This window comes from Passer domesticus, chromosome 3 (assembly GCF_036417665.1).
Source record: "Passer domesticus isolate bPasDom1 chromosome 3, bPasDom1.hap1, whole genome shotgun sequence".
NCBI classification, from domain to species: Eukaryota; Metazoa; Chordata; class Aves; order Passeriformes; family Passeridae; genus Passer; species Passer domesticus.
In genome coordinates, this window is record NC_087476.1 from 91,013,712 (window position 1) to 91,040,900 (window position 27,189).

Consider the following 27,189-nt stretch of genomic DNA (forward strand, 5'->3'; position numbering starts at 1 on the left):
AGTTTCTGTATTGGAGCAATCTTTCAATGGATATACAGGATTGCATTAACACTGTGTGCCTTACTTCTTTCTGAAAAGACAAAATGAGATTTGTCATCATGCCAGTTAGTCTGCTGGTAAGCCAGAAACCAATCTGTTACACAGAGGAAGGGGTCAAAGAAGGAATAATACATATTCAGCCTCCACAGGTAAAACATAGGCTGCTCAAGATTTACACAATTAGTCAAATTTTATTTTCAGGCTAATGCTAATTACAATACTAACAGTAATTGGGAAATGCCAGTGGCTTTAGCAATACTTGTTGAGACTCACAGAAGATAAGTTTGAAGAAAACGATGCTGAAAGTACATTATACTTAGAATGTAGCAACACTTAGATTTATGTTCACTGTCTGATGGTTTGTAAGAACGATAAAGGACAACTGCATTTTGAGCCAAACACACACTACTGTACTCAAAGAAATAATTGGCCCCATGGCAGCTGTATCACTAAAGAGGATGAGGAGTCTGGTTAGTGGGACCTGCTCATAGACCAAAGTACAGAGGATTTTGCCCTGAAAAAGCAATGGATGGAGTGTGAAAAAATTATTGCAAGGGCTTTTAGCATTTATGAAGGAATAGAGCACAGATTTTACACATACACCGAGAGACAAACCATTTTGGAGTTTGAGAATAAAACTGGATTTGAAAACAATCTGCTGCACAACGTCAACTCCCACTGGCAGAGATTTTTCCTTACTAAAAGAAGTAAATACGGACTAGCCAGTCCCACAAAATGTGGGGTGGAAGAGAGAAATTGTCTTTCAAAACTTATTCTGATTAAGAAAATGAGGAAAAGACAAAACCAATAATAACCAAAGGTGTGGGTGGTTAGCTTAGAAATTGTTGGCACAATTTCTCAAAAAATCAATAGCACAGCATCATCTCATGCCAGCTAAGGGTCTCATGACCCATCACCCAGCTGCAAAAATCTCTGAAATACCAGCCAGCAAACTGCTAGAGACCATTGACACCAGTCATAGTTCACGAGGGAAAATACTGCATTTGAAATAGAAGGCAGTGAGGGGATGGTAGAAGGATGTTGTGGGATCCCTCTGAGCTTGCTAAGCACAACTGTGGCAGCTACAGGCCAGTATCATGAAGGAGAGAAGACCACCAGCTACTGACAGTCCATCATCCTCCTCTGCAAGGACCTGAGCCTCTAGTGGTTTCAGGAGGCAGACACAGACCCCATACAGAATGATGAGCCTAGTGGGGTATTCCACAGGGAAAGCACCACTGCAGGAGGTAGCTGTAAATGGACTGACCTTGAGCAGACAGACCATTTATTGTCTTGCTGCAATCCCAGTATGACTCTCCACAGTACACTGGAGAGTGATGCTGGATTAATTCATAAGAATTACTAGCTATAGAAGATGAGTTACTTTTCAAATTCAGTATCTCTCTGCCTTGGGGTCTTTTGTTGGTGTTTGGGGTTGGCGTTTGGTGTTTTCTGCTCATGCATACTTCTGAGTGTACACACACCACCTATCTATGGCTCCTCCTCACACAACCTGCATTCCTCAGCAATGGGAACTTGAGCAATAAAAGAAGTTAAAACATTTGCCTTCCCGGCCTTTCAGCTGGAGCTGGTGAAAAAGCTTTGCATACTCTGCACCACTTCTGCAAAGCCAAGGAACTGAAACTCCACTTTCCCCCAGGTGTACTCCCTTCCTGGCAGTGATTTAAAGACTAGGAAGAACAACAATAGGCCAACTACAGCTCCAAAGGCAATTGCTTTCACATGATTATTACCCTGGAGTTTTATCTAACCTTCCACACCTGACCCAAGGCCCCTTGGAAAGCCTCTGACCCAGCATAGTAAACTTAGTCTGGTCTTAGAGCCACAGCTGCTTTGCTTCATGTTGTTTGGAGCCCAGAAAATGAAGGTCTCCCCCTAACACCCCTCAGCCCCAGGGCTGGTTCATGTTCAGCCCCCAGAGTGGACTGGCTGGCTGGGTACTCCTCGTTTGTGCAGCCTTAAGCTGAGCAGGATTAGCTGCTGCAAAGGCACTCGGCACCCAGCCACGGCTGTGTTTACATTAGAGAAAATGGACCTCACAGAGACAGTTTGCAAACACCACAAGACGAACTTTTGTAAACTCCCTTGGTTTAGTCATCTTTCCCCATCTGTCAGAGAAGTTTAAGTGAGATTGAAAAAACACAGGAAATTACTGTGTATTCCAAGTAGTTGTGACTGAGCGGCTTGGCTGTTATATGGGATGTGGAAGATTCACATCTCCTAACATTTCCAGCAGGATCCTTTGAAACACTTTCCTGGCTATGGTATTTTAACAGGCTCTGCGCACCCTGCCAGGAAAAGCCTCTGGGGTGCTTCGTGCAGCTGTAGAAAAGCTCATACCAGTACTGAGGAGCCCAAATGGTGACCTCCAGAAAGTGAGGGCAGCCCCTGTCTTAGAGGTTGCGAAGCAAGGGATGGACAATGTAAAAGGTCAGGTCCCTTTGGGAGGCCTCCCTGTGAGAGTTGCATTCATTGAGTACAACACCAGATGAAATCCTTTACCTCACAGCAGTTTAAACCTTTCCCTGATGTGACTGACTCATTTGGTTTTGGGGTTTTTTTGTGATAAAACTTAAGAAAATAATGAGGTTCCTGGCATGAGTAAGCAGCCATTGCACTTGCTACACCTCTCGCTACGCCTTTAGCGCAAGAAGGCAATGAAAGGACACAAGTCAAATGCAGGCTAGAAATCACCTTCACCTCTTTCTATGCTTCAGCCATAACTCTCTTATCACCAGATCACTCCGTAGTGGCAATCTGAGCTACAGGCAGCTGGAAAAGTCATTTAGGTGAGGGGGGTCACAACTGGCACAAGGCTCCAGAGGGACCACAGAGCAGCCACCTGGTTCCTTTGTTTAAATAGCACCTTAGCTCATGCTGTGGCTCTGGACCAGCTCCCTGCTTCCCCTGCACAAACCCAAAGGGTGGTGGCACACACCGTAGCACCCTGGCAGTGTGTCATGGTCATCATGATGGTAAGACACAAAAGGATAGATGGTAGATGGGTGTAAAAGGAGGATGGAGGGCATGCAGGAAGGTGAAATGTGAAAAAAGTCTCTGCCACAATTTTGCTTAGGGGCGTAACACGTTCAGGACTGAAAGAAGCACTTCATTTCTGTGGCTCAGGCTGTGGCTGTTTTCCCTGCAGAACCAGCTGCTCTGCTGGCACTGCACATCACTGCCAGCTGAGGCTGTCTGAGTGCTGAGGATGCTTCAGTACCCATGTTAAGCTGTTTCAACAGATTAGCTAATGCAGTAAAAATAGTAAAATTTTACCAAAAGTAGTGAGTATACATGAAGCACAATGATATTATGCCACGTGCTTTGAAAAAGAAACATGACTTTTTAAACCCAAATGAACTTTGCATTTCCAAGTGAAATGTATTACCTAGATCCTGAAGATAAAATGACACTTCTGTTCCTAGCGACAGCAAAATTGATGTGACAACAGAAACATTTTTTTCTGTTGCTGTTTGGCATGTGCTGAAAGGCACAGTACTTTATAGTCGTACATTCTAGGAGCAAAGTGTCTTATGATAGAGAGAAAAACAATCTTCCTAGAGAGAAGCACTTCTGTCCAGCTCTATCTGGCAGGTAGGCCAGGATCAAGTTCAGGAGCATTCATTTAACAATTATGTGGGGAACATATGGATGAAAAGCATTGAAATAATCTTGTAAAAGAACTATTTCTTGAAAATTTTTGATAGTAGCAAAATGTCCTTAACACTGGAGTGTGCAGTGGGGAAAAAGCCTATAAGGCTTACAGTCTTCACATGCCATAAATCAAATTGAATTTAAGTCCATTCGGTCTAGCCCAGGATGGAGATCCTATCAAGGTCTATTGCTTTTCTGGGGATGGGACAAGGGTGTTTCCACCTCTCTTTTCTAATGTGGAATACCTCTGTCTCTTGTAAGGCCAGCAGTGGACTCCTGACTCCAACACATCTAGTTTCGGTATTTGCTATTATTTTGTGAGGCAAGGTCCAGAGAAAGGCATAAAGCCCCACTCATCTGTGAGCCAACTTTCATTAGATGGCATTTCCTCCCTTATACACCCTGATGACAATAAGACTGTCTAGAGCTGTAACAGGTTAATTTCCAGATTAACCTATTAATCTTTAGTCTCTGGAACTAAAGAAGCCATTATAGAGGCCAGAGTAGACAAAGATCTGCTGATCCATCACTTCAGCTTGTGCAAATTGAACTGAGAAGCCTCTGCAATAGGTTGTGTGTGCAGGCTTGTTCTGGAAGACCAAGGAGCCCTTTAGGGTCAAAAAGCTTTCAGCTCCCCAAAAGTGTTAGCTGATTTGTGGTTTGGGCAGCATTTGGCCAGGTGTTTTCCTTGGCTGTATGTGCAAGTGTACAGAGAATCTGTTGCTTCTCAGTGCACCTTCAGACTGTCCTAAATGCTCCTGAAACCCTGGCAAGGCTGAGCTGCCTCACAGACCCAGCCTGAAGTGCACAGTCAACTGCTGTGCAATCTCTAGAGCAGGGAGCAGTTTGATTAAGCGGCGCTTTCTTTGGTGAGGGAGGGGAACATAGGGGAAAGGACCCAGTAGCCATTGGAGATGTAAAATTAAAATGAATTTTGGTCATTTTAATAAATATATATCAAGGAAATTTCACTTTACTACAACAACACGTTAGTATACAAGCACCTAATATTTAAGCTTAAAACATCAAGCGTTTATCAAATATTGGAAAAGAGCAGACATTACTAGACTATCTGGATATAACACAAGAAAAATCAGTTTTTTAAAAAAATTGGTCCTTGTGGACAAATGTCTAAATGATGATCCTACTCATACACTGTATGAATGAGATCTATATTTAATATTATTATTATTAATAAAAAAGCTTTTGTCTTGGAGAAATCAGGTGGGACTTGTACTTTCTTTATTTGTCATTTTTCCCAATGATAACCCTTACAAACTTATCGGTTTACACTCACTTGACTTCATAAAGGTTATCATTGATTTATATCCTGCTGTGTTTGTGGTCACCTTGGCTGGGTAGATTTTTCCTGCGACCACCGGGCTTTCTGAAAAAGACCATACAGTCTGCAAATGAATTTTGCTACCCAAAATAACCATGGCTCAGGACTCCTCCAGCTGAACCCATGAAACCCAAAGCAGAAGGTCTCAGTCCCAGAGACCTGTCTGACTCCAGTGCCAAGCATGGGGCTGTTTCCCCTTGGGGACACTCATGCCCTGCACTGAGTGGCTGCTCCCCCAGCACAGAGGTGATTTTCACCCTTTGGGCAAGAAGAAAGCGGAGATGTCACCGGAGTGCAAGATGCTGTGGGAACAGGCAGCTATTTATGAGTCAGCTGTGGCCTGGATGTGGCTATTTTGCTGAGCACATTCTGCCAGTTGTTATGGGGAGTGTGGGAACTAATTAATTTGGTGAATCTAAGACTCACTCTTGGTCCAACCCCAGCTCATGTCTTCTGGGCATTTTACACAGCACACATTTGCAATCAATCTACCTAGGGATAACTAAATGTTGTTCTCAGCCACTGAAATCTCCAAAATGTTCTTTTTTAAAATTAAACCCCTTACATTCATTCAGATAAAACTGCATTTATCGCCACATTATTAATTAACATTGTGCTTTTTGCCTTCTTGTCTTTTTTAAATCAACGGCAAAAGTCATAGAAAACTCCCGCATGCTTTTGCAATCTAAAATATAGAAATTATGTGAAACAGAATAAAGTATAAAACATGCCACTGGGTCATGAACTTCATTATACGAAGAAGAAAAAAAAGAGCCCCAGCAACAGACAGTTGCCATAGAAACACTCAAGCATCGAATGCTTGTTTACAAGAGACATCTCTCTATTGTTTCTTAAATCCCTTCCTAAGGATGGCAAATCAAAAAGCAATTGAGCATCAAAAAGGAAGAACAGAGATGTTTGAATAGGAAGTTGAACTCAGTACTTCAAAGGTTAAAGGTTTCTAATAATATTGATCCACCCTGTGGGTTTCTTTTTAATCTCTGTTTAGGTTAAATCCCTGCTGTATCAGATTCATACTTAATTTTCACACTGGCAAAAATTAAGACAAAAAGTAAGGCACCAAAAAAAAACCTGTCTTGTGTAACAACAAACCTCATTAGTTATTACAGCCGAGGTGAAAACATGCAAGTACTTGAGCTGCATGTTTGATTATGATTAAGATTCCATAAACAGGTTATTTCTTTATGCTATGTCCTATTTTGTCAGTTGAACAAGATGCTGAATACAGGAATTCAAGAGTATCACTACAAAACGTAAGGATGGTTTATTCCCAATCCATGAAGACAGTCCTTTGTCAGAATGAATACTGAGTTACAAGGAGCATATCATCCTTGCTGGTAGCATCAATTTGTTTACCAGACTTCTCATTCCTTGGTAAACATAATGGAGGTTCTTCTTAATTAATGGCAGACTTCTTGGGGGTGGGGATATGTAAAACGATATGTTTTCCCCATCTGGCTGATTGGCATTTTCAGCAACGAAAGCTCCACCATAACTGCATAGACTACAGTGCTCAGCAGTAATGCAACTGTGTTCTTTCTGAAGTCTCCACATTTATAAATAGCTCCTGATGCGGATGGCAGAGACACTTTACGCAATCCGCTCTCCACTTTACACGTCACGTTTGTGGCATGATTGTACCATTAGTAGAAAACTATAAAAAATCCATTCAAAATAAAAATTTGGTAGAGAAGGAACATGCTGTGCATGCTTCAATAGAGCAAGAAAGATGCCTCATATTTTACTTCCTTTGTTGCAGCAGATTTTATTACTTGGTAAAGATTCCTTTTTCCTTAAGGATTTTTTCCAAGATTCACTTATGTTGCTCTTGTCATTACATCCAGTCTCAAAACAGTCATAAAATTTGCCTTTACATTCAAGAGCATGGGTGCCTCTTACAGGTTCACAGTTTAGGGTGATGCTTTCTCTCTCAGGTTCATTACCTCCATTCTTGTCATTAAATTTTGCCTTTTCCTGATTACTCTGAGACCTGCCATTAGTGAAAAATATTTCATTAGCAGGTAGCTGGTCATCATTTCTGTAAGAAGGTGTGCTGCCAACTTCATAATCCACCTGCTGGGAACAGCTTGGCAAAGAGATGGGAGGGGAGGAGGAGGAGGAGGAGGAGGAAGAAGAAGAGGAATTACTTTCTGTACTAGCATTAACAGAGTAGGGTAGATTTAAATAGTGACTGCCACATTCTTGATAGAAGCAGCACATGTGGAGCTTCTCGTACTCCTCCTTTGCCATCCGAAGGCGTTTTCTGTATGGACAGTCCTGAGGCACAAACCACTCTTGTGGGGAGGTGCCACTGAAGGAGCAGGTGGAGAAGCACCAGTTGTTCTGCATGATGATCTCTCCATGGATTCTCTTCATGAGATTGTTGATGAGGACGGATCTGCGCAGGTAGACTTCAGGATCATCAATGAATTTCAGCTTTTCCAAAGACATGTAGAGAATATGGGCCCGCTCCTCAAACACAGAGATTGTCTAAAAATGCAAAAAACACATGATATGGAACTGAAGGCAACCAGTTTTGTTCCAGACAAGGAGAAAGGAAATTAAGCAAAGTATTCCCTCTGTGTCACTACTTTTCTGGTTTTTTTTTCTGAGGCATCTAAATCTCTTTTTATTTTGAACATCCTTGTAGCCAGAGTCCTTTTTCTTGGCTTTTTCTTGGCCACAGCATTCCCCCATGTTTAGGGGGTAAGCAGCTGATCTTAGGAGGTAAGTAGCTGAGCATTACACCACAGAGGCAATTGCAGGGCAGAAATCCAAGGGGGGAGAGGTGAAATCCAGATGCACACATCTGGCTCTTTAATTACATTTGGGATTAGAACATAAACTTGTTGTGCAGTTTTGCTCCAGTGATGGCTAGGGGGGCCTTTTGTTGCAAATGGACCCAATTCCATCATGCCCCGTGGGGCTTCTGCAAAGCTGTGAAGCCAAGCAAGGGTCCTTCCTGCAGTGCCAAGGTTTGCAAGAGGCAGCAGCAGCCAGCAGCCATCGCCTCACACAGCAAGTGTTGGAGCATTTAATCTGCTGCCAGTGGAAGAGGCCCTCCAGCGAGGAGGTCTCCATTTGCCAGGCTCTTACACTGCTCTTGTGCACAGAAGTGCATGCAGGGAGGGAGGCAGGGAGAAAGCCATCTCAAAGCATCCCAGCATCTGGAGAGCAGCTGTTGGCCTGCATACTACGCCCTGTGCTCTACAGGACCGGTGGGAATGCAGATAGGCAGGGATAAGGTCAGGAAAAGAAGAGAGGATAGGGATTTGCAGAAATCCTGGCTCCACGCCCACAGATTCCATGGTCCTTCCAGGACTCCCTTTCTCAGCACTGGCAGCGTGAGCAGGTTACTGCCCCTGGGAGGCCCCGAATTCTGCACTGTAATCACTACCCTGGGAATCAAAATAAGAGAGGGGGCAATGCATGCTACTGTAAGCACTAGTAACTAATTTTCATTTTTAGTAAGAATTTCGTTGGCGTAGGAGGAGAGCAGCACAGCACAAAGAGAGACTGCTCTAAATCCCCCCATCTGTGGCTTGATCATTCTTCCCTTTTCCACATGGTTACAGCATTTTTGCAGAGTGGAAGTCGTAGCTATGAGGACTGAAAGAGCTTAAAGCACAGCTGCTTTTCACATCCATTCAGCTCTCCTCAGCCCTCTAGCTCTTTCCACAGCCTGGTCATGTCTGCGAGGCTTAGAACCAGCACAGTGCCTCATAAAAACAAAAATTGGCCATAATTTCATATGAGTTCACAGCTGAAGCTCTTTGTTAGAGAGAGTAATTTTCTATAATAAATGACTCATTTTAAATTATATTAAGCCTATAGGTTCATTTGCGTCCTTTGTACCTGATGCAGCAACAGTCAGTGAAGCCATTAAAGCCTGGAGCAAACCAGTAAGCCTTGAACTGGGATTCTCCTGGGGATATGTACTGGAGGGACACCAGTAAGAACAAGTAGTCAAAGGCTTTCTTCTCCATGTTTGCCAACAGCCCTCTGGAGAGAGGCTCCAGGCCCTACCATCATACCCTCTATGAGACAAGTAATCTCAGAACATAACTCTTTACTGGGTGGCAGAGGTATAAACATGTAAGAAATTCAAGGAAACCTGGTGGGCATCCTCCCTCTGCCAGAGCTCAGTGCTGCAAAGAAGAAAACGTATTTGGGCTCAACAGAAGAAATTGGTGACCCAGAGTTTCTGACGTGTTACACCTCTGCAAACAACAGCACAAAACAGTGGCTAGGTCTAGCTTACCAATGCCTCTACAACTGCTTTTTATTGTTATTAGAAAAGACTAAATAACTATTCCTCCTCTCCCTCTTTGTAAGGAAATTAATCACTGATACAAAAATCCAACAATCTTGTAAAAAAAAAAAAAACTGGCTGAAAACTGGGAGAGTGATGTGACATGTGTGAGACACTCACTAACCAGAGCACTTTTTTCAACACCCTTGGTGCTGTTTATTCACTGCTCTGGCAGTAGACCAGACATCTTCTGAAATTAACAATGGGACAATTTTTCATCTTTCTGGTCCAGGTACTTATTTCCAGACAACTCTACTTCTGGCTGAAAATTCTTTCACCTGCTCTAAGGTCTTTGGGAACTGAGCTCAGCATTAATGCTTGCTTCTCCTCTACAGAAATCCCTCCCCTGTTGCCAAGAGAACATGGGTAGCACTGGACTTTCATGGGCCAGGTAGGAGTCAACAAGACAAGGATGCTATCCTTAAGGATGAGCTATCCTTAAGTACTTCACCCCTTCATCCCGGGCATTCAGTTCCACACAGAACTGAGCCCTTAATGAAGAGGAGCATAAAATCTCACAAAAAAGGTCAGATTTCAATTTATGTATTCACTGGCCTGGGAAATATTTGCTCTAATCTCTCCCCTGGTAAAAAAAAATAAAATTCTTTAATTTATTAATCTGTTCTTTGTGAGTTATTGGCTTTTTAATAAACACGATTAAATACTGAGGGAACTTGTATTTGCTTTCCAAGTCATTCTGTTTTTTTAGAGGATCTGTAACCAGTGTGGGGTATATGGAACCTCTTACTATTTTCCCCTCTGGAAAGAAAGTTTTATATGAGTGGGAAATCTTTCACTTATGTTCTTCCATTTTTGTTGTTTAAATGCTGTTACAGATCTGTTTTTGTAAGCATGGCATGAACTAGCTAACAAAAAAATCTGAAAAGAAAAGTTATTCTCAGCATCTCCATTTGCAGTGGTTGTTAATGCAGAAACGCCTTTGCTTCTTTTGCAATTGATGACAATACAACAATAAATGTGAAGAAGTGACAACTGTTTGTTTCTGAGCAAACAGCTGGATCATTCTCCTAATTTCAGCAGAGTATTTCAGCCTTCTGGAAATGGGTCAATCGAGTGTTACTAAGCATCTGAAACTCAGGGTAAAAATAATGACTATTAGAAAACATACTTTATGTGTACAGCTGCTGAGTGGCGGATGAAAATCCTCTTCTTCCACATATTTCCTTTTAAAGTATGTGATCTTGGATGTTGTTACAGGATTTGAAATTCCCCTGTAATGTGATCCTGTGGGTAATAAATCAGATATGACAAATGACATGCGGTTTGCCGGAGGTTCTCCAAACAAAATACTTTTCATTTCCCTTCGCGCTACAGGAGAACGCCGCCGCATATTTTCGCATCTATTCGCGGCGATCAGAAATAAACCCTCTCCTGACGAGCGCCCGACCCGGGGCCGGTGCGAGCGGCGGCGGGGGAGCCGGGGCCGCCGCAGGGCGCTCGGCTCCGGACAACTTTGCCCCTCGGCCGCTCCGCCGATGCCGAGCGCCGCGGCACCGCGCACCTGCGGCCCCGCTCGCCCGCGGAGACCCCCGCCCTCCGCTGCCTGGCCCCGCGGGGCCGCCCGGTGCCCGCGGCGGTGCGGTGCGGTGCGGTGCCTACCTGCGGCGGGGGGCCCGGGGGCCGGCGGGGCCGGGGCCGGGGCCGGCGGGGCGGCGGGGCCGGGGCGGCCGCAGCAGGGCGGCTCCCAGAGGGCGCGGTAGGCGGCGAGGTCGGCGGCTCCCTCGGCGGCGATGGGGCGGCCCAGCCGCTGCATGGGCAGCACCAGGGTCATCGCGGGCGCCGGCACCTGGAAGCGAAGCAGCGCGGTGAGCGCCCGCCGCCCGCACCTGCCCCCCGCCCCGCCGCGTTCCGCCCCCCGCGGCCCCCAGCAGCCAGACCTCTGCGCACACGTATATTAAAAACATACGCATATCGATCTCACATAGACACGCGTCTGGGGTTTTCCCCCCCACTCCTTACGGCAGGAGAAAGAGCGGAGCCCTCTCCCACAAAGGGCGCGGGGTCCCCGGCACCGGGAGTTGCTGCGCGCTGCCCCCGGGTCGCCCCCGGCCCCGCTCCCGCCGCCCCCGGCCGCGCTCCCGCTCCTCCCGCCGCCCCTTCCCGGCCCCTGCGGCGCTCACACACCGGCACGGATCCGCTCACTGGCTTCCCATTTCCTCCCGGCGGCGGTGGCACGGCGCGCTCGGCACCGGCGGGGTGCGAGTCTGCCTGTCTGGGTGCGTGTGTCTGCCGTGCGTGTGTGTGTGTGTGTGTGTGTGTGTGTGTGAGAGAGAGAGAGAGCGCGCCCAGCAGTCCGGGATCGCGTTCCTTTCTTCTTTCTTCCCTCCCAAACGATACAGACAGCGGAGACTTAGGTAGTTGTTTCCACTAGCCCCGATCGGACTGAACTGGATCTGCCTCCAGTCAAAACACTGCGAGACTAAGACAGAAAATTGGCTCCGGTTTCACGCCGTGAGTTGCGGTCCCACCGGAGCCAAGCACAACATCGGCGGAGCGGGCGGAATATTAAGCAGGAGCGGGGACTCCGGGGCCAGCGCCGGGCTGCGAGCTGCCTCCTGCCGCGCCAGCGGGCGGGAGGGGAGGGGAGCAGGGGGGGAAGGCGGCAAACTTTCTGCGAGGAGCGAGGGATGAGTTCATAGTCACCTACTTCTTGGCAGAGGAGCGCGGAACAATGCGCCCAGACACGGCCCGGCCCCTCCCTCTCCTTCCTCCTCCTCTCTCCAAGAAAGCGGGATGTAGTTTCCCCTCGGCGCAGCCCTCCCGGAGGAAGGCGACGGCCCGAGCAGGCGGCGGGAAGGAGGGGCTGCAGGTGGGCAGGTGGAATTTCAGCAATTGTTTGTGTTAGCAGCTGAGCGCTCTCGAACAAGAGGAAAAAATAAACCGCAGCAGAAGAGGGAGGAAAAATAAATCGTTCACATCTGCCAGTTGTTTTCTTAAATCCTAGCACAAGGCTGCTACTTTATTAAGAAACGGCTTCCAGCGTGCGCTGTTTGTGTCTTGGATGCCTGCGTGCATGGATCTGCCTTGCCTCCTCACCGGGGCAAAAACGGGAGCTGAAGGCACAGGCAGCTGAGGTCCCCAAGAAGTTTGCCTCAGTAAAGGCCACCAGCCTCGCTGCAGCCAGACTGACAGGTGCCTAAAACCCCTTCCTCAGAGCCAATTTACTGCTAATGCACTGCATTTAGCCCTCGGTCATTTTTCTTGCCATCTTGCTTTTCTTGGACCAAGAAACTGCACAGGGAATGGCAAGGCACTGGACTGGCTCATTGAAAGTTATCCCTGACATGGACAATAGATATGATTTATTTCCCACACCTTTTCTTACCAGCTGAGTAGCAACACATGGAAGGAGTGGTCAAAACAAGTGAGTCAGTCTGCTGATGTGACAGCAGGGCTAAGAAGTGACCCAAGAACTAGCTAAAAAGTAAGATATTTTGTATCTGAAAAGATTACACCGTCATTAGAAAGCACAAATGGACTCTTCTCATGAATCCAGATGGAGGAATCATTCACAGGGGCACATCAATCTTCTCACATTGGCAAGACATCAACACTCAGTGTTTGTCCTGAGAGAATAAAGGTTGGAAGGAGCTCACTGCTACTTCTGGAAGTCAGGATTCCTTTGCTCGTAATGAATTCAACACCTCTTTGTGAATTTACTTTTTTAAATGAGAATCGGAGATTTCAAGTCTGCATCTCACTGTATTTCCTCACAAATAGGTCTTTCTAAGCTCAAGCAGAAGCATGCAGGAAGGAAGGAAGGAAGCGTTGGGATGCCTTCTGCACAGTGCTGCTAATTTATCTTGAAAAACTCAGTTTTCTGGACAGCTACAAAAGTAAATGAACTGTTTCTGCTATTTACAACATGCAAAATTAATAGAGGCAGGCCAGTTCACTTCCATAAACAGCTACAGTCCGTGTACATTCTCCATGCTTCCAAACTGTATAAAAACAAGGCATAAATAATATCGCTTCCCTGGGAGAAAAAACCCAATCACCAGAAAACCAAAGCCCCAAACAAAGCTTGTAGGTCTCAGTATGTGTTATAAAGATTTAGAGGTGGTTCTCAGCTGCAAAATAAATCCTATTTTGTGGCAGAGCAATTGCTTCAGCATACAGAAGCTGAGAATCAGTAATTTTAAAAGGCCTTGTGGCTCTGGGTGTGCTATTTGTTCCCTTTGGATGTTCAGAAGCACAGATTTCCAGCTGCTGAAAATGAGTGGGAAGAAAGCTGCAAGCACCCAGAACATGGGAAAAGTCAGCCTCCTTGAAGGTAGAGCAGGACACAGCAGAACTGTGAGCCAGTGTTTGCTGAGGAAGAGCTACCTCTCTGCAAACAGGACCTCTGGCACAGCTCCCCAAGAGCCAGCCTACTGCTTTTCCCCATCAAGGGTGGCAAAATCCATTCCTGAGCATCTTGCCAGAAGTCACACAGCAAATCAGTGTCAGCACCAGAAATAGAACCAGATCTCATCATCCTCCAGCTGTAAGCCCAGCCCATTTCTATTACATTATCTTATGCAATGGAGGGATTTCATCCAAAATCCAGTTGGTTTCAATGAGACTTTGCAGAACAGCACACACATTGTTACATTTCCATTAGCGCCTCTGGAAATAAAGGATGAAAGATGTACATTTGAACATACAATACATTTACTATATAAAATTACAGCAAAAGGTTGACACTTAGGGCTGGATTCAATTTTGAAAAATCCATTTGGGAGCCTTGTGTGGGCTTTAGTGGCATGGAAGCCAGGCACAGTTTTTTATTGAACCCAGTCCTCCATCCTTAGGCTACCAGAATTTTTCCATTTTGTCAGCCAAATGCATTCAGTGTGAGGACACCCCGAGGCATCTGCAGCAGCCTGAAGGTTAAAATGTCAAACTTTTTCCGTGTTCAGTTTCACACAGTAAGACGGCTATACATTGCCACGCTACTCCATTTGCTGGGGTTTTCACTCCCTATTCCTCCAGAGCCATTATGATGTTAATGAGAGAACTGTAATGATGCCATTCACATTACAAAAAGCCTGATGCGATGTCAGAGAAAGGGGCTTTTTATACAGTTCCAGAATGCCTCTAAAAACCCAAACTTAAATATAAAATGCCCATGACTATGAAGCTGCAAGTCTCACTGAGACCAATAAAAACAAGGGAATAGACTTAAGACGGCTATCCCTTGTTTAGCCCTGGGTTTGTACCCAAGTACTGCAGCAGGTTCAGTTTTTATCACATTGTGTGGAGCTTTCCACTGCATAACAACATGGCTTGAGGAGAGAATAGCATTTCAGAGCTGTGCTATATATTGTTAACATCTGGATTGCAGTGCTTAGAAAACAAAATTGCCATAGTTTTGGTAGCTGTTTTACCTTTCTGGCATTTCAGAAAATTTTCAATGCAGAAGCAATAAGGAGGCTGTGCAGACCCACTGTCTCAGGAAGCAATGACAGCTGGCAAAAGGAAGGGGAAAGGCACAAACACATACCCAGACTGATGTACCTCCCCTAAAAAAGACCCCGACTGTATCACCTGTAAACTAGTCCAGGCTAACCTCATTGTAAACTACCTGATCTTTATGGTTGATGCAACAAACTTTGGTGTGGCCAACGTAGCTGAGGGAGGCAGGACATCCTGTGGACAAGAGCGTCATGGAAAAGGGCATAAAGGCTCCCCTGGGAGAGCAGATAAAGGCATCGGGACGCCAGCATCACTGGCAAAGAGAGCAGAGCCATGCTGTAGAGACAATGGTGGAGTGATGACAGCTATGGCAGAACTGTGACAATCTCACATGGGAAAATAAAAGACTAGATGGAGGCAAATAAGGCAGACTGGCAGGAGGTGGCTTGGCTCTGACCACAGCAGCGGACAGGGAAGAGGATGTTGGGAGCTTGTGTTTGAATAGATCAAACTGGCTGATATGTCACAGGTTCAAGGAGGAGGAAGTTACAAACAGAGATAGGAGATAATGAGGGCCTTGACTAAAATGTTTATTGTTTGGACAGAGATGTATGTAGCTGTAGTAATGTTATGAATGAAGCAGTGGAAATGCAAGGGACACCTAATCACAGCACTCTGGGGCAGCCCAGTCACAGGAAATGAAAGCAAAGAATCAAAGACAATCCCTGCACTCAGGGCTCTGGAGGCAAGCTGAGTAGCAAGGCTGCAAGAAGTGGAAAAGCCTCTGGAGTTGTCCATGATGGGTTTAAATTGAAAACTGAACTTCCCAAGAGACAGCCCATGGTTGGGAGATTTCTTCTTTCTCTTACTGGCATAAGATAGCTGAGGAGAACTGCATGCCAGTGCAGAGCAGTCCCTGGTGTGTGGAGAGGGAGAGTCCTCAAAGAGGCAGCAGGGTGAAGAGGGGAATGAGGACAGGTGCAGCGAGACGGTCTGGGCCTGAGGACATGATGATTTTCTGTTTCTTCAGCTGTACCTCTACCAGAAATGTGTGTAACACCATCTGGAAGCAGGATTCAAGGGCAAAATGAAAGGGTTAAGGCTGGCTGCAATAGCTAGACTGGTAGAACAACAGGTCTGTGTGCCAACAGGGTCAATTCAGCTTTTCATCCTTTGGAGGTACAGATAAACTATAGACCTGCCAAGTCTAGTGTTTTTCCCTGTATTTCTTGGCCCTTACTTCAGGGAATTTCAAGGAATCCACTGGGCTTTTTTCTTTTGCTTTCTTTTTCTAGAGCAGGGCTTACTCTTTGGTGGAAAAGGAATTAACTTGAAATCAGAAATTGATTTCAGTGTCAAGATACAGCCCGTTCATGGAACTTTTTCAAACGTAGCTTCACTTAATTTCTACCCTAAGTTGGATTATGTAGCTCCAGGTGCTTAAGTGTGTCTTTCTCCAAACAACATTTAAAGCAAATATTTCTCTAATTTTTCCAACTCCCATATTCTAATTTTTTTTTCTTTACATACTTTTCAGTTGAATTGTTCCCAGAAAGACTTTATGGAGTTACTCTGTCAGAGTCCCCTGGGTTTCAGTGAAAAAAAAAAAAAAAGATTTAAAAGAAAATGTCCTTTTGGATTCTTAACATTTGTACTTTCTCCTGCTTTTGGTTTCTGTGAGGCAGAACAAGAGAAAGTTTCTGTTCTGACAGCAAAGATGTTTCCTCTCTTATTTCTTTGTAGGTGTATGTCACCTATCAGAACTCTTGGTAGCCAGTATGCAATGATCTCTTAAATGCTGGTTCTAACAGTTAAAGTTTTCCCCGGAATTTATGCAAATATATGAAAATGCAAGCAAAATTGCAATTTATTTTGCCACAGGGCTCTGGCAGATATGAGAAAAGGTGCCATCACATTTACTGCAGCCATCTCCCCGAGGCTGCTTTGCCTGCCTGGTCTGGGAGAACAATAAAGCCCCATGGTATTCATTTCAGTAAGCATAAATATTTTTTCCAGTGTTCTTAGCCAAAAAGTCTCATATGCTCTCTGCCTCCACCCCGCTGGTGGCTGCGTGGCCTTTCTCGACATAAAAAACTCTGTCCAGGATCCGCTTAGCTTGGTGGGGGTTTAGTTTTCAAAACGCTCCAGTATCCTGAGGGCAAAAGGTGCAAACTGTAAGCGACAGCATCTCAGATTTGTTAACCTTTGTGAGGGGTTTAACACTGAATAGGTGCTCCCAGTGTTATTATTGGGACTGAAGTCGGAGAGAAAAAGGAGTCCCGGTTGTCAGGCGGGGCTGAGAAAAAGCAAAGCCCTGCTGTTACATCAGGAGACTTCCCAAATCACCCGGCAGTTCTCATCACTTGCTCTGGAAGAGAGGTACCAATTAAAACCGCTTCCCTACTTAACTTTCACTCCGGTGCACAGCACATGCATGTCACTGGCACCGTAAGTGAGATGGTTTATGGAGTTAATTATATTGCATTCCTCACTTTTTGTCTGCTCAAGTAAACAAAACAAACACAAAAGTGTTTTGAAACAAAGAGCGAGTTGTCTCCCACTTTGCTCTGTGCTACTTTCCACGAAGAATGAGAGCTATTGTTATTCTTTTACAAGTTTCCTTCTAAGGGAAATAAACACCAAAGGTAGGATTCCAAGGAAATGACTCACAAATATTGGCAACAGGCTCTGAAAATTGGATCCAGTCTTTGCAAAAGCCTTTAGCAGAATACTAAACCCTCTTATTGCAAAATAAACTTTTCCCAGATGAGCTCCACAGCAGCTCTGCGAGTGTGTGTGTTTGTGTGTTTGTGTGTTTGTGTGTTTGTGTGTTTGTGTGTTTGTGTGTTTGTGTGTGTTAGCACTCGCAGACAGGAACAGAACCCATTTCTCACGTCTCCCCTTCTTTCTTCCCTCTGGGGCACCGCTGCTGATGCCATTTTTAGCTGGAAGCTGGAAATCTTTAATAAGCGACTGAGTCATGCTCGGGAGAGGGAGGGGAAGGGATGTGCCTCACCTTGCCGAGCTGCAGGCTGCCCGCCGGCCGTCCCCACCCAGAGACCCCCGGCAGAGAGGGCCGGGCAGACGATCTCCTACAAGAACTGACAGGAACATTTATCCTACAGCTGTAAAAACGAAGGGCAGAGCAGAGAAGGGATTTTTTTTTTTCAATCCCCTGATGCTGAATCAAATTCAGCAGGGCAAGATCAGCCTCTAATAATCTGTTTTCAGTCACTGAGTTAGCCTTTCAGATGCGCAGAAGGTAACCATGCACCATGACTCATATTTTATTTCTTAATCAGGAATCCCAGGAACCAGGAATGCAGACACTGAAAAATCAGACAGCTGAGCAAAATCAGTGCGGCAGGATTACCATCTGCAAACAGAACAATCTACTTTGCATATTTATTTCTCAGCTGTTTAAAATTTTGAATCATAAATGCATATTCTGTATCACTTGTAATGCATACAGTCTAAATCGCTCGCACTTGCTCATGTTGGTTTGGGGGGGTTGTTTGTTTGTTTTGTTTTTGACGATTTAAATCTGGTTAGACAAGAGCAACAGAAATTGCAAACCTTACACAGAATTCCTTTGTTGCTGGGTTCTACTTAGACAAGCCTATTAAATGAAAGAAGCTGGTCTCCTCATTCATTTCCTTTGCAAATTCCTATTTAACCACTCCAAATCGAGATGAAACAAACTGTGATGCTGGTCCAGAGTCAGATTTTTTTCCTTTTTTTTTCAGAAAGTCCCTTTACAGTGTGCCTGAAAGCAACTGGCAGCCAAGTACTTACTTAAGACTCTAAAGGTTGCATTAGTGGAAGTTTTGCGTCTGGTTCAAGGCATTGCCAGGTAGTTTCTAAAGCCTGTAATTCACTAAGTGTCCAACAGAAACAGCTTCCAACAGGACCTCTAAGTAAGGAACGATGTTTATATAGACTGTCTGAGACATTTGAATTGTGCTGAACTCCAGCCATCGCTCAACCAGTTATAACCAGCTGTCAGGGCTGGGAAGGAAACCAGGATAAACCAGTGTGGTGTTGCCTTCCCGAATCTGCTGGCAGGGTGGCACAGCAGGCTGGGAGGTAGGAGCTGCTCAGACCCCACCTCATTGCAGTGTTAGTGGGTGAATTTTAATATTCATCATTGCAAGGCTGCTCATTTTAGTGACAGAAAGGAGGGATCAGCTGGGAAGTGGCGGCCGCTGCAGGGAAGGCAATGCAGAAGGATAAAGCATGATGGAAAACATTTAGAGACCCACAAGTCAAAAATCACTGTAATCACTTTGGCTGCCCCCTTCCTCAGCCTTTTGTTGTGCTCAGCTTTTTCCACTTTCCGGAATCCTCCTGAAGCAGCCAGAGCAGCCACAGCCACAAGAGGCCAGCCAGGATCCAATCCTGCTCAGGCACCACTGCTTCTACCCCTCTATGTTCTGTTTTTATCTGGACGACAGAAAATATCCCTGATCATCTGCCTGGCTTGAGGCACCTTCCAGGAATGACTCCCACATGTTTTGTAAAGATTAGGCACAAAAAAGTTTAGTTACAGGATAAAAATCTCCCAGCCACAACAATGTGGCACAACTGCAGTGAGGAGCTGGAAAGAGAATGGAGAGAGCCCACCTTGCTATGGGACAAGGGGGCTTGATTTAAAAGCATATTTTAAAATGTTTTCATTCCATAGTAAGTACTTGCAATGCCCAAGAAACATCTTAGAAAAAGAGAAATGTTTAAGTAATGACAAGATTATAAAATTATAATACCTGTGCTGTTGAGTATCCATTTCTTATGCACAAAGTAGCTCATGAGGCAACCAGGCAGCACGTGTGACCTGCAATCAGCAGGAGATGCTTTTGGCAGGGATGGATTAGTCATTCACCCCTGTGCTCTGGTGACATCTCCTCTGGGAAAGGTTTTCTGGGGTAGCCTCAGAAGCTGCAGTGCTAAGAGAACATACACAGTTTTGATGCAGAATTTCATATTTGACTGAATCAATTTTTTTTTCAGAATTTCAGCATTTGGGTAGATTCTTACTTACATGACTTTGCCTATTCACTTCTCAGTCTCCTTGCCAGTCTTCCTGTTCTCAGACTTCAACTTTTACAACCCATAAGAGCAAGCAAAAAAAAAAAGATCAATTTAATCAAAATATAACAGGCTTTTTTTAAAATTTTCAATTTACACTGCAGACCCAAAAATATTAGGTTTTTTAAAAAATCAAGCATTTTAAATTCAGTTTTGACTTTAAGTTTAATCTATTAATTTAATTGCTAAGGGAAAAGTAATCTCTAAATATTTATATCATATGAAATAATTATGCAACCACTGTCCTTGGACAGATAATATTCTGCTAAGATCTGCATTCAATTATTTAACTGGTACTACAGATTATTCCTTTTACTTGAGCAGTAGCTTAAAAAAACTTGAAGTTGTTGAGAATTAATTTTCAACTAGAGAACTGTTTTGAGACGTGTGTCCGCGTGGAGGCTGGGAATTGTAGCTCTCTGATCCACACCAGTGGTTCTTTCTCCAGCACTCACACTTGGTTTTATTTACCACTTCATTTTTTAGGAGCTCTTTTACTGCCATGAGCAGGGTCTGTTTCTAAGGACAGTGCAGTCCAGTGTGGATGACACTCCCAGGGACCAGGAAGGACCAGGTGTCCTGGCAGAGTGTCCAGTGCATGCTCTGGGCAGGAAGTGCAGATCCAGGTGTGTGTGGAGAAGGGGAACACATGGGTGTGCTCCAGCTGGAGCAACCCAGCTCCCTGCAGGATATTCCCCCTGCTCTACACAAGTGAAAGGGGTGGAGGAAACCAAGTGCTGGGCCCCTCACTGATGATGAGAATTTATTTTCCTCTGTCCCAGGCCAGGGCAGTCTCCAGTGTCCAGAAAGGAAGACAGCATTATGCGTGGGAGGGACAGCATTTTCAGAGCAGGATCTGGTGCAATGGCAATTACCCAAAGCTGTTCTGCTTGTCTGCTCCAAAACCTCCTCACAGCTCCTGCACAGCTGTGTCAACCCTCTTGTTTATCCACATGGTGTGTCCTGGACTATATCTAAGCTCCAGGGACTGGGAGATGCCTAAGCTAAGTCCTGTGAAGTTTTCTTACTGCTATGAGTAATGGTTGGGGACAGGCAATTGCTTTGGTTTAAACAAACCTGTGCAGCAATACTCACAGTTTCAATGAAATGCACTACTCTCCAAATTTAAGAAAAAAACAAAATAAATGAAAAACCAAACAAAAAACCCCAGAGAACAAAACCAAAAACAAACAAATAAACCAAACAAAAAACAGAAAAAAGAAGATATGGAGAAGCATTTGTGTATTCCTTTATATTTTCAAGGTTTTACAGTATATTGATACTCACTCCAGTGTCCATATCCACATTCACCTACATCTGCAGCAGGAAAGACACTATATCCAATCCTTCTCAAGCATGCACTCTGGAGCAGAAGAGTGACTTTTTTTTTGCTAAAAGGAGAGAAATTTTTAAACTTCAATATCAGTTCATCCATCAAACCACCAAGAACAACCAAACAATTATCAGCTTCAGTTCAATTATTCAGTTGAATCATTTTTGTCATTGCAATGAAATTGCAGCATGAACTCTAAAATAAAATGTAGGTCTCATGTTAAATCTCTCAAGTATTTTTTGGCTCCAGCTTAGCTGCTGTTCCATGATAATGAATCAAAGATTCATTTCCCTCCCCTGTCTACTTCTTCTTGACACATTCCTGCTCACCATCCCTCTCAGTTACACATGCTCTCTGCTTTTCACAAAAGGAGGAAAAGATTTTCCTCTCTCTGCTTCCAAGGGCCAGACGGTGCCATTCCAGCTCCCACTGAGCAGCTCCTCAAGCTCACCTCTCTCCATGGATGGTTTCACTGAGCCCCGTGGGGCCGCTCAGCCCCAAGGGAGCTGGCACAGCCTGGCCTCCAGAAGGAAGATCCAATCAGCCCAAAGACAAAAACAAGCTCGCAGCAACGGTGCAGGGCACAGCTCCCAGAGGCACCAGCCCAGCCTGGGGACAGCCAGAAGAAGGTGCCAAGTTTCTGTTACATCCCAGGAGAAGTTTGCACAAGGTTACTGGAGGATTACAAAAACTCTAAGGGAGATTCTTTGGCAGTTCTGTGCTCGGGCAACTTATTATTATGAGCTTGGGAAATATATCCTAGCTGTCTTCTAATAGGAATGCATGGCAACCTCTGAAGGATTTATCATCTTAAAAGAGAAATTACAACAGCTAAAAATCTGGATGCTGAGAAATGTACCATTCAATTACAAAGCAAATTATATGGGTCTCCTGTGTGTGGTTCTGCTCTCAAAAATCATCAGCAGCTTCCTACTACTTTACAGCCATGTAATTCCTTTACTTAGAGAAGCACACAGTAAATCAGAAAAAAGAGGTCCTCAAGAAGAATATCTCAGCAGCAATTCCAGATCTGAGGGGCACAAAAGGAGTTAAAACCCAGCAGAGCATAGCCAACAGTTGAGAAATAAGTCGGTAGAAGTTATTCTGGGAGCCAGAGGGTTGCAGTAAGTTAAACTGTGTACTATGTTTGTTGTCTGAAATTATTCCAAAAGCAAAATTATTCCAAGAGAGAAGGATAAATATCCTAGAATAATCCAAACCAAAAATCAAATGTAAAAGGAAGAATAATATTTCACTGGATTCCAAGCCCATGTCATCTTGAAGGAATTAATTTCTCCTCCTTTTGCAATTTCTGTGAGGTTAGTTTCGGCATATTTTGGCCCTTTGCACTGCACCTCATTGCCCAGGTTTTGCTCTCTATTTGTTTCTAAGGACTGAGACTGGAGGGGAAGGCATTAGGGGAATGCAGGGAATCTCAGACAGGGCACTAAAATTGAGTTACTCAGTTTACAAACTGTGTATGTTTTGAAATACAGTTGATTTCACCTTCCAAAATCTAATCCCAGTAATACAGAGCACATACTGTGTTTCAAAGTATTCTTGGACAAAGGAAGTACTCTCTTTAATAGAAGCCCAGAGTTAAATACATAAATTTTAATGCAGATTTTGGAAAGGAGGTTCACTCTCAGGCCCACTATACTCTGTAGCAGGGCACTTGTTGGCCTAAGTATGATTCACCCAGTACCACTTGAGCCATTACACACACAGAGGTGTAAATGCTACAGCTTGTAATAATTCCAGAGTTTCTGGAGATTCTTGGTATGTCAGGTCCTTGTCTGTCAGTGTGCTGAGAACTACACACCCACTGTGAGCCTTAAATGAAGAGTAAGTGCATAGTTAAAGAAGGTACAAATAAACCATTAGCTCTCCCAGTTTAGCAAGAATTTAGCTTCAACAGGTAGCATTACAAAATCACTGCTGCTCTGGAGGGCTGTCCTGATGCAAGGCAGCACAATGTATCTGGAATTTTAAGTCCCATATTGAAAAATTTGAGCACCCATATAAAGCTTGACTTGCATATTTTTTTAATGTCTGAAGTAAATACCTTCATAGGCATTTTAAAGTCTGCTTCTTTTAAAGGGACTTCTCTGATTCAGCTGATAAACACTGAATGATAATGTTGTTTTATCCCACGCTAAATGTGGTTTAAAACAACAAAATGCAACCCCTCTGAGCACACAGTAACTTATATTTGGACTTCAGCTGGCTGACACAATTCTTTTTACTTGGAGAAATTCAAAGGCAAACAATTCTAGTATCTGTAAGGCACCAATTCTCCCTCATGTTTAGGCTGCCTAGGACTTTCCCAGTCATGTCCCCTTTCCCAACCTTTAGCTATCTTTAGAAATAAATAATCAGAAGAACTGACAGATATGGATATACCTATCTATGGAAAACAGCAAGCCTGGAGACCTTCTTCTCATCCAGCCTAACTGAAGGGCTTAATAAATTTGTTTGGAATTATTCTGCAAACCAGCAGTTTTTTTGAGACTAAAAACAGGCAAGAAATCCCCAACTTAATGTAATGTAAGTCAATGCAAGTTAGTTAAGGATTTCTTTTCTTGCTTAGTGGTTATTTCCCTGTACTGATGTGAGGGTTACTACTAAAATACATGGGCCAGCTACTCCTCCTACAGGTCAACACGCTGAGATCTCCAGTGGTGAGAAAATGGTTCTGGTGTTTCAGAAGGTGGCATATTTTTTTTCAATGCCCCAGCCCAATTACAGGCACCAAATTATTTCTGGAGGCAAAGCAGCATTTTCTGCTACCCCTTGCAGAAGAGAAGAAACCACAATTTCAACTGTTTGTATTCATTAAAGATCCTCTAACACATTTCATAACAGTAGGTTCTTTAACCCCAAGGCTTTGGCCAAATTCCAACTCAATTACTGTCTACCTGAAAATTCTCCCATTAAAGTAGGATTGATGGATTTGCCTCCTCCCTTAAACTGGCGAACTGCAAAGAGCTTTCTAGGCTTCATCTTCAAACTGGCTGATTTCAGGGTTAGGTTAGGAACATCAGCACACTCACATGACCCAGGACTATACACCAAAATTAGTACTTGTTGACATTTCAAAAGGACATTATTAATTAATTAATTGATATGAAAAGCACAACTCCACACTGTATCAAGAAAAAAACCAGAAAAGATCACATGCAATAAACTTGCTGAGAAATCCACTGGCAAATGGAGTTAGTGGATACAAGTGAAGACTGAAGATCTAACTGCAGACCAACATGATGTGTTAATATTGTTTCAGATCCACCCCTGGGAAAAACAACAACATTCCTAGTTTTAGTAGAAGGCAGAAATGCTTGTCATCCAGTGGCTACATGGGCTATAAATTAATTGAATCACTTTACAGCTTTTGTTCTTTGATGGCAGCATATGCTGAGGATGCTTGATTTGGTTTGTCCAGAATGACAATGAACAGTTGAAGACATGTCTGCCTACTGAGAAAGCTTTCAGTGAAATGTTCTGCATAATTAGAGAGGGTAGGATATGCCCTTGGAGAATAATTCCTTGAAATATTTCTGGCAGTGAAAGGTTTGCCTAAGGGTGGATCACCCCATTCCATGGAAAAACCAAGAAGGGAGCAGTGCAGCAGGTCTGTGAGATGTGCAGTGGTTCGGATACCAGCATCCTTGGAGCTTTACAGGTTGTCTGGAAATGCCTGCTTCTGATTGACCTTCAGTAATTGCTCTCTCTCAGCTTCCTAGTGGTGCTGACGCTCCCACGTGGTCGCACACAGCCACCCTTCCTCCCAAAGGGCTCCCCGGGGTCCAAGCACCAGCAGCAGCAATCCTTGTGCTCTTGTGTCAGATGGCAAGGGCAACTGAGGATGTTGAAGGGGGTCCTGCTGTGGGACAAGTATTCTGGGAGTGGAAGATGGGGAAAAAAAAAAAAGAGGGAATGTTGTTGGAGGCTTAGGAAAATCCCAAAAATAACATCAACTGTATTTAAAGGACAGAATTTTAAAATATGACATTGCTATACATTTTCTAATTGATTTTTTTAAAGGATGAATTATTATACTAGAAAAAAGTTGCCCATCAAAATGGCTCTCTGGTGTTCCAAAAGTATGTAATCCCGCTTCCGCCTGCACCTATGGATTTAACTTTTACCAACTTTTACAAGATTTTAAAAAAAAATATGATGAGAAGTGCTTGGTTACATTCCAATAGGCAACAGTCAGCAGTGTAAAATGCCTCCATGCTCGGAACAGCTTCCTCAGGTAGTGATTTCCATGTCACATTTAGCTGAGATCAGCACGGATTGCGGGGAAGGACAGCTCAGCTCCAGCTGTGCACTCCCACCCCCCTCCCTGTGCTGGCACTCATTTAGCTTCCAATTCACTCACACTGGGGAACTGATCTCACTGAAAACTAAAGAAGTCTTTTTAGGTTTTATCCTGATCCTTCAGTGACTCTTGCTGATAGTAAGCATAACTGAAAGACTGCAGAACTAAGGTATTCAGCAAATGTATTTGGCATGTTTAAGCATAAGCAGAAAAGCATTCTTCTGGATATAATACCATGGGCTGCAATTTCCATATAGTAATGCTTTACAAAGTACTTCATGCTATCTTTCAAAGATGTGCACCGGTTTCACTGATTAATTTATTAGTATGACAGGTCATTTACTGCCTGGATATATCAATGACATGGAAGACAACAGGAATTTTAGCGATGAGAATAAGAATGGCAGTGCTGTGGGTGACAGTACTTTGTATTCGCTGGCAAGCCCCATGTGAAGAGGTTCAGTTAAAAACCCAGATGAGGAGACACAGAACGACTCCATCAGAGGTGTCTGCTTGGCTGCACGGTGACAGATGGCAAAGGCTGAATGGTTAATGCCATTTCTCAGCCTACTGGCCTGGCTTGTGCTCCCAAGTGCTTTATACGGTCTCAGGAAACTGCAGCAAGCGTGTGTGATGATTTGCCACTGAGGCTTACTAAGATCTAGCTACATATTCATGACCTTTAGCCTAGCTGACTGATTTGGAGCTTTATCAAACAGCTGATTATGTGTCTTTTCCTTTTCCTGCCTATTTTTTAAAAATATAAATATGAATGAATTCTGCATTCTGTATCTCCCTGATTTCCTAGGAATGCCAGACATTTTCTGGTGAAGGCATTAATTAGCAAAGGCTTGTGTGACTGATGTTTTAGTCTTTCAGTACTTTAGGTCTCTGCAGATGAAAATGCTGTGGTATCATGGGAAATGTGCGCTTAACTCTAACAGCAAATGGAGGTACAACACTGGTCTCCTTTGGCATGTTTAGGCCTGTTCCTTTTCTGAACTGCTGAACCACTGCAACAAGAACTGATATCACAGGATATAACTTTAGATTTGATTACTATTATCTCTTATACCCACACTCACTACATGTGTAAAGCTCAGTCGGCCTGGCATTCTGAATTTCTGTTTGCAATTAAACCTTAATTGCAAACAGTGGGTCACAGTGGTTGGACTGCCTTCATCACAGTTCTTGAAACCAGGACTTTCTCAGACAGGAATGGAAGATGAAGTTTTCTTACTTCACACTAACAAAATTAAAAGCAGAATATAATTTCTGCATAATGCAATGAAATAATATGAAGGGCTATGAGGGGAAATTTTATTCTGCCTCTAAAATATACATATTAGTTCAACATGATCTTACACAATTTGACAAGAGGATTTTCATTATTAATAAGATGAAATGTAAGGCTTCTAATTAAGTGGAAAACAAACCAGTGTAAACTACAGTCAGAACACACAAACCTATTAGGTTTTAAATTTAATAATAAATCATTTATCTGAAAGCCAGCTGACTTGTTGCATGATGTTACTTGATGAGGTTTTATTTAATTTCTGCAATTTTTCTTCCATCTATCCTTACTATTCTTATACTAAAACAACAGTAAGTTTGGTTTTTGAATCCCTATGCTGAAATGC

At 43.9% G+C, this 27,189-nt stretch overlaps 1 protein-coding gene and 1 long non-coding RNA gene across 5 annotated transcripts; both read right to left on the bottom strand.

Annotated features, from left to right (window-relative positions):
* Window positions 1-210: 210 nt before the first annotated feature.
* SERTAD4 (SERTA domain containing 4) lies at window positions 211-12,317 on the bottom strand. 4 transcript variants are annotated; one of them, XM_064414338.1, is made up of 4 exons: window positions 11,535-12,317; window positions 11,010-11,196; window positions 10,519-10,634; window positions 211-7,567 (listed from the first exon to the last, which is right to left on the bottom strand). In XM_064414338.1, the coding sequence occupies exons 2-4, from the start codon at window positions 11,179-11,181 to the stop codon at window positions 6,812-6,814; spliced, it is 1,044 nt and encodes a 347-aa protein (XP_064270408.1). In that variant the 5' UTR covers window positions 11,182-11,196; window positions 11,535-12,317; the 3' UTR covers window positions 211-6,811. The 4 variants fall into 4 exon arrangements, with proteins under 4 accessions (XP_064270408.1, XP_064270411.1, XP_064270409.1 ...); XM_064414341.1 differs by lacking the exon at window positions 11,535-12,317 and adding an exon at window positions 11,370-11,507; XM_064414339.1 differs by lacking the exon at window positions 11,535-12,317 and adding an exon at window positions 11,332-11,464.
* Window positions 12,318-19,330: 7,013 nt separating this feature from the next.
* Window positions 19,331-26,436, bottom strand: LOC135297122 (uncharacterized). Its single transcript, XR_010359185.1, has 3 exons — window positions 21,180-26,436; window positions 19,846-19,904; window positions 19,331-19,750 (listed from the first exon to the last, which is right to left on the bottom strand). It is a non-coding gene; the product is annotated as an uncharacterized LOC135297122 (long non-coding RNA).
* Between the last annotated feature and the right edge of the window lie 753 nt (window positions 26,437-27,189).

What these genes read in the sequence shown, in the direction of transcription:
- SERTAD4 (XM_064414338.1), bottom strand. Translation starts at nt 11,181, where the DNA reads ATGACCCTGGTGCTGCCCATGCAGCGGCTGGGCCGCCCCATCGCCGCC. An exon ending in CCCCGGGCCCCCCGCCGCAG is followed by an intron (nt 10,635 to 11,009) that starts GTAGGCACCGCA and finishes TATTACCCACAG; the next exon opens with GATCACATTACAGGGGAATT. An exon ending in TCAGCAGCTGTACACATAAA is followed by an intron (nt 7,568 to 10,518) that starts GTATGTTTTCTA and finishes TTGCATTTTTAG; the next exon opens with ACAATCTCTGTGTTTGAGGA.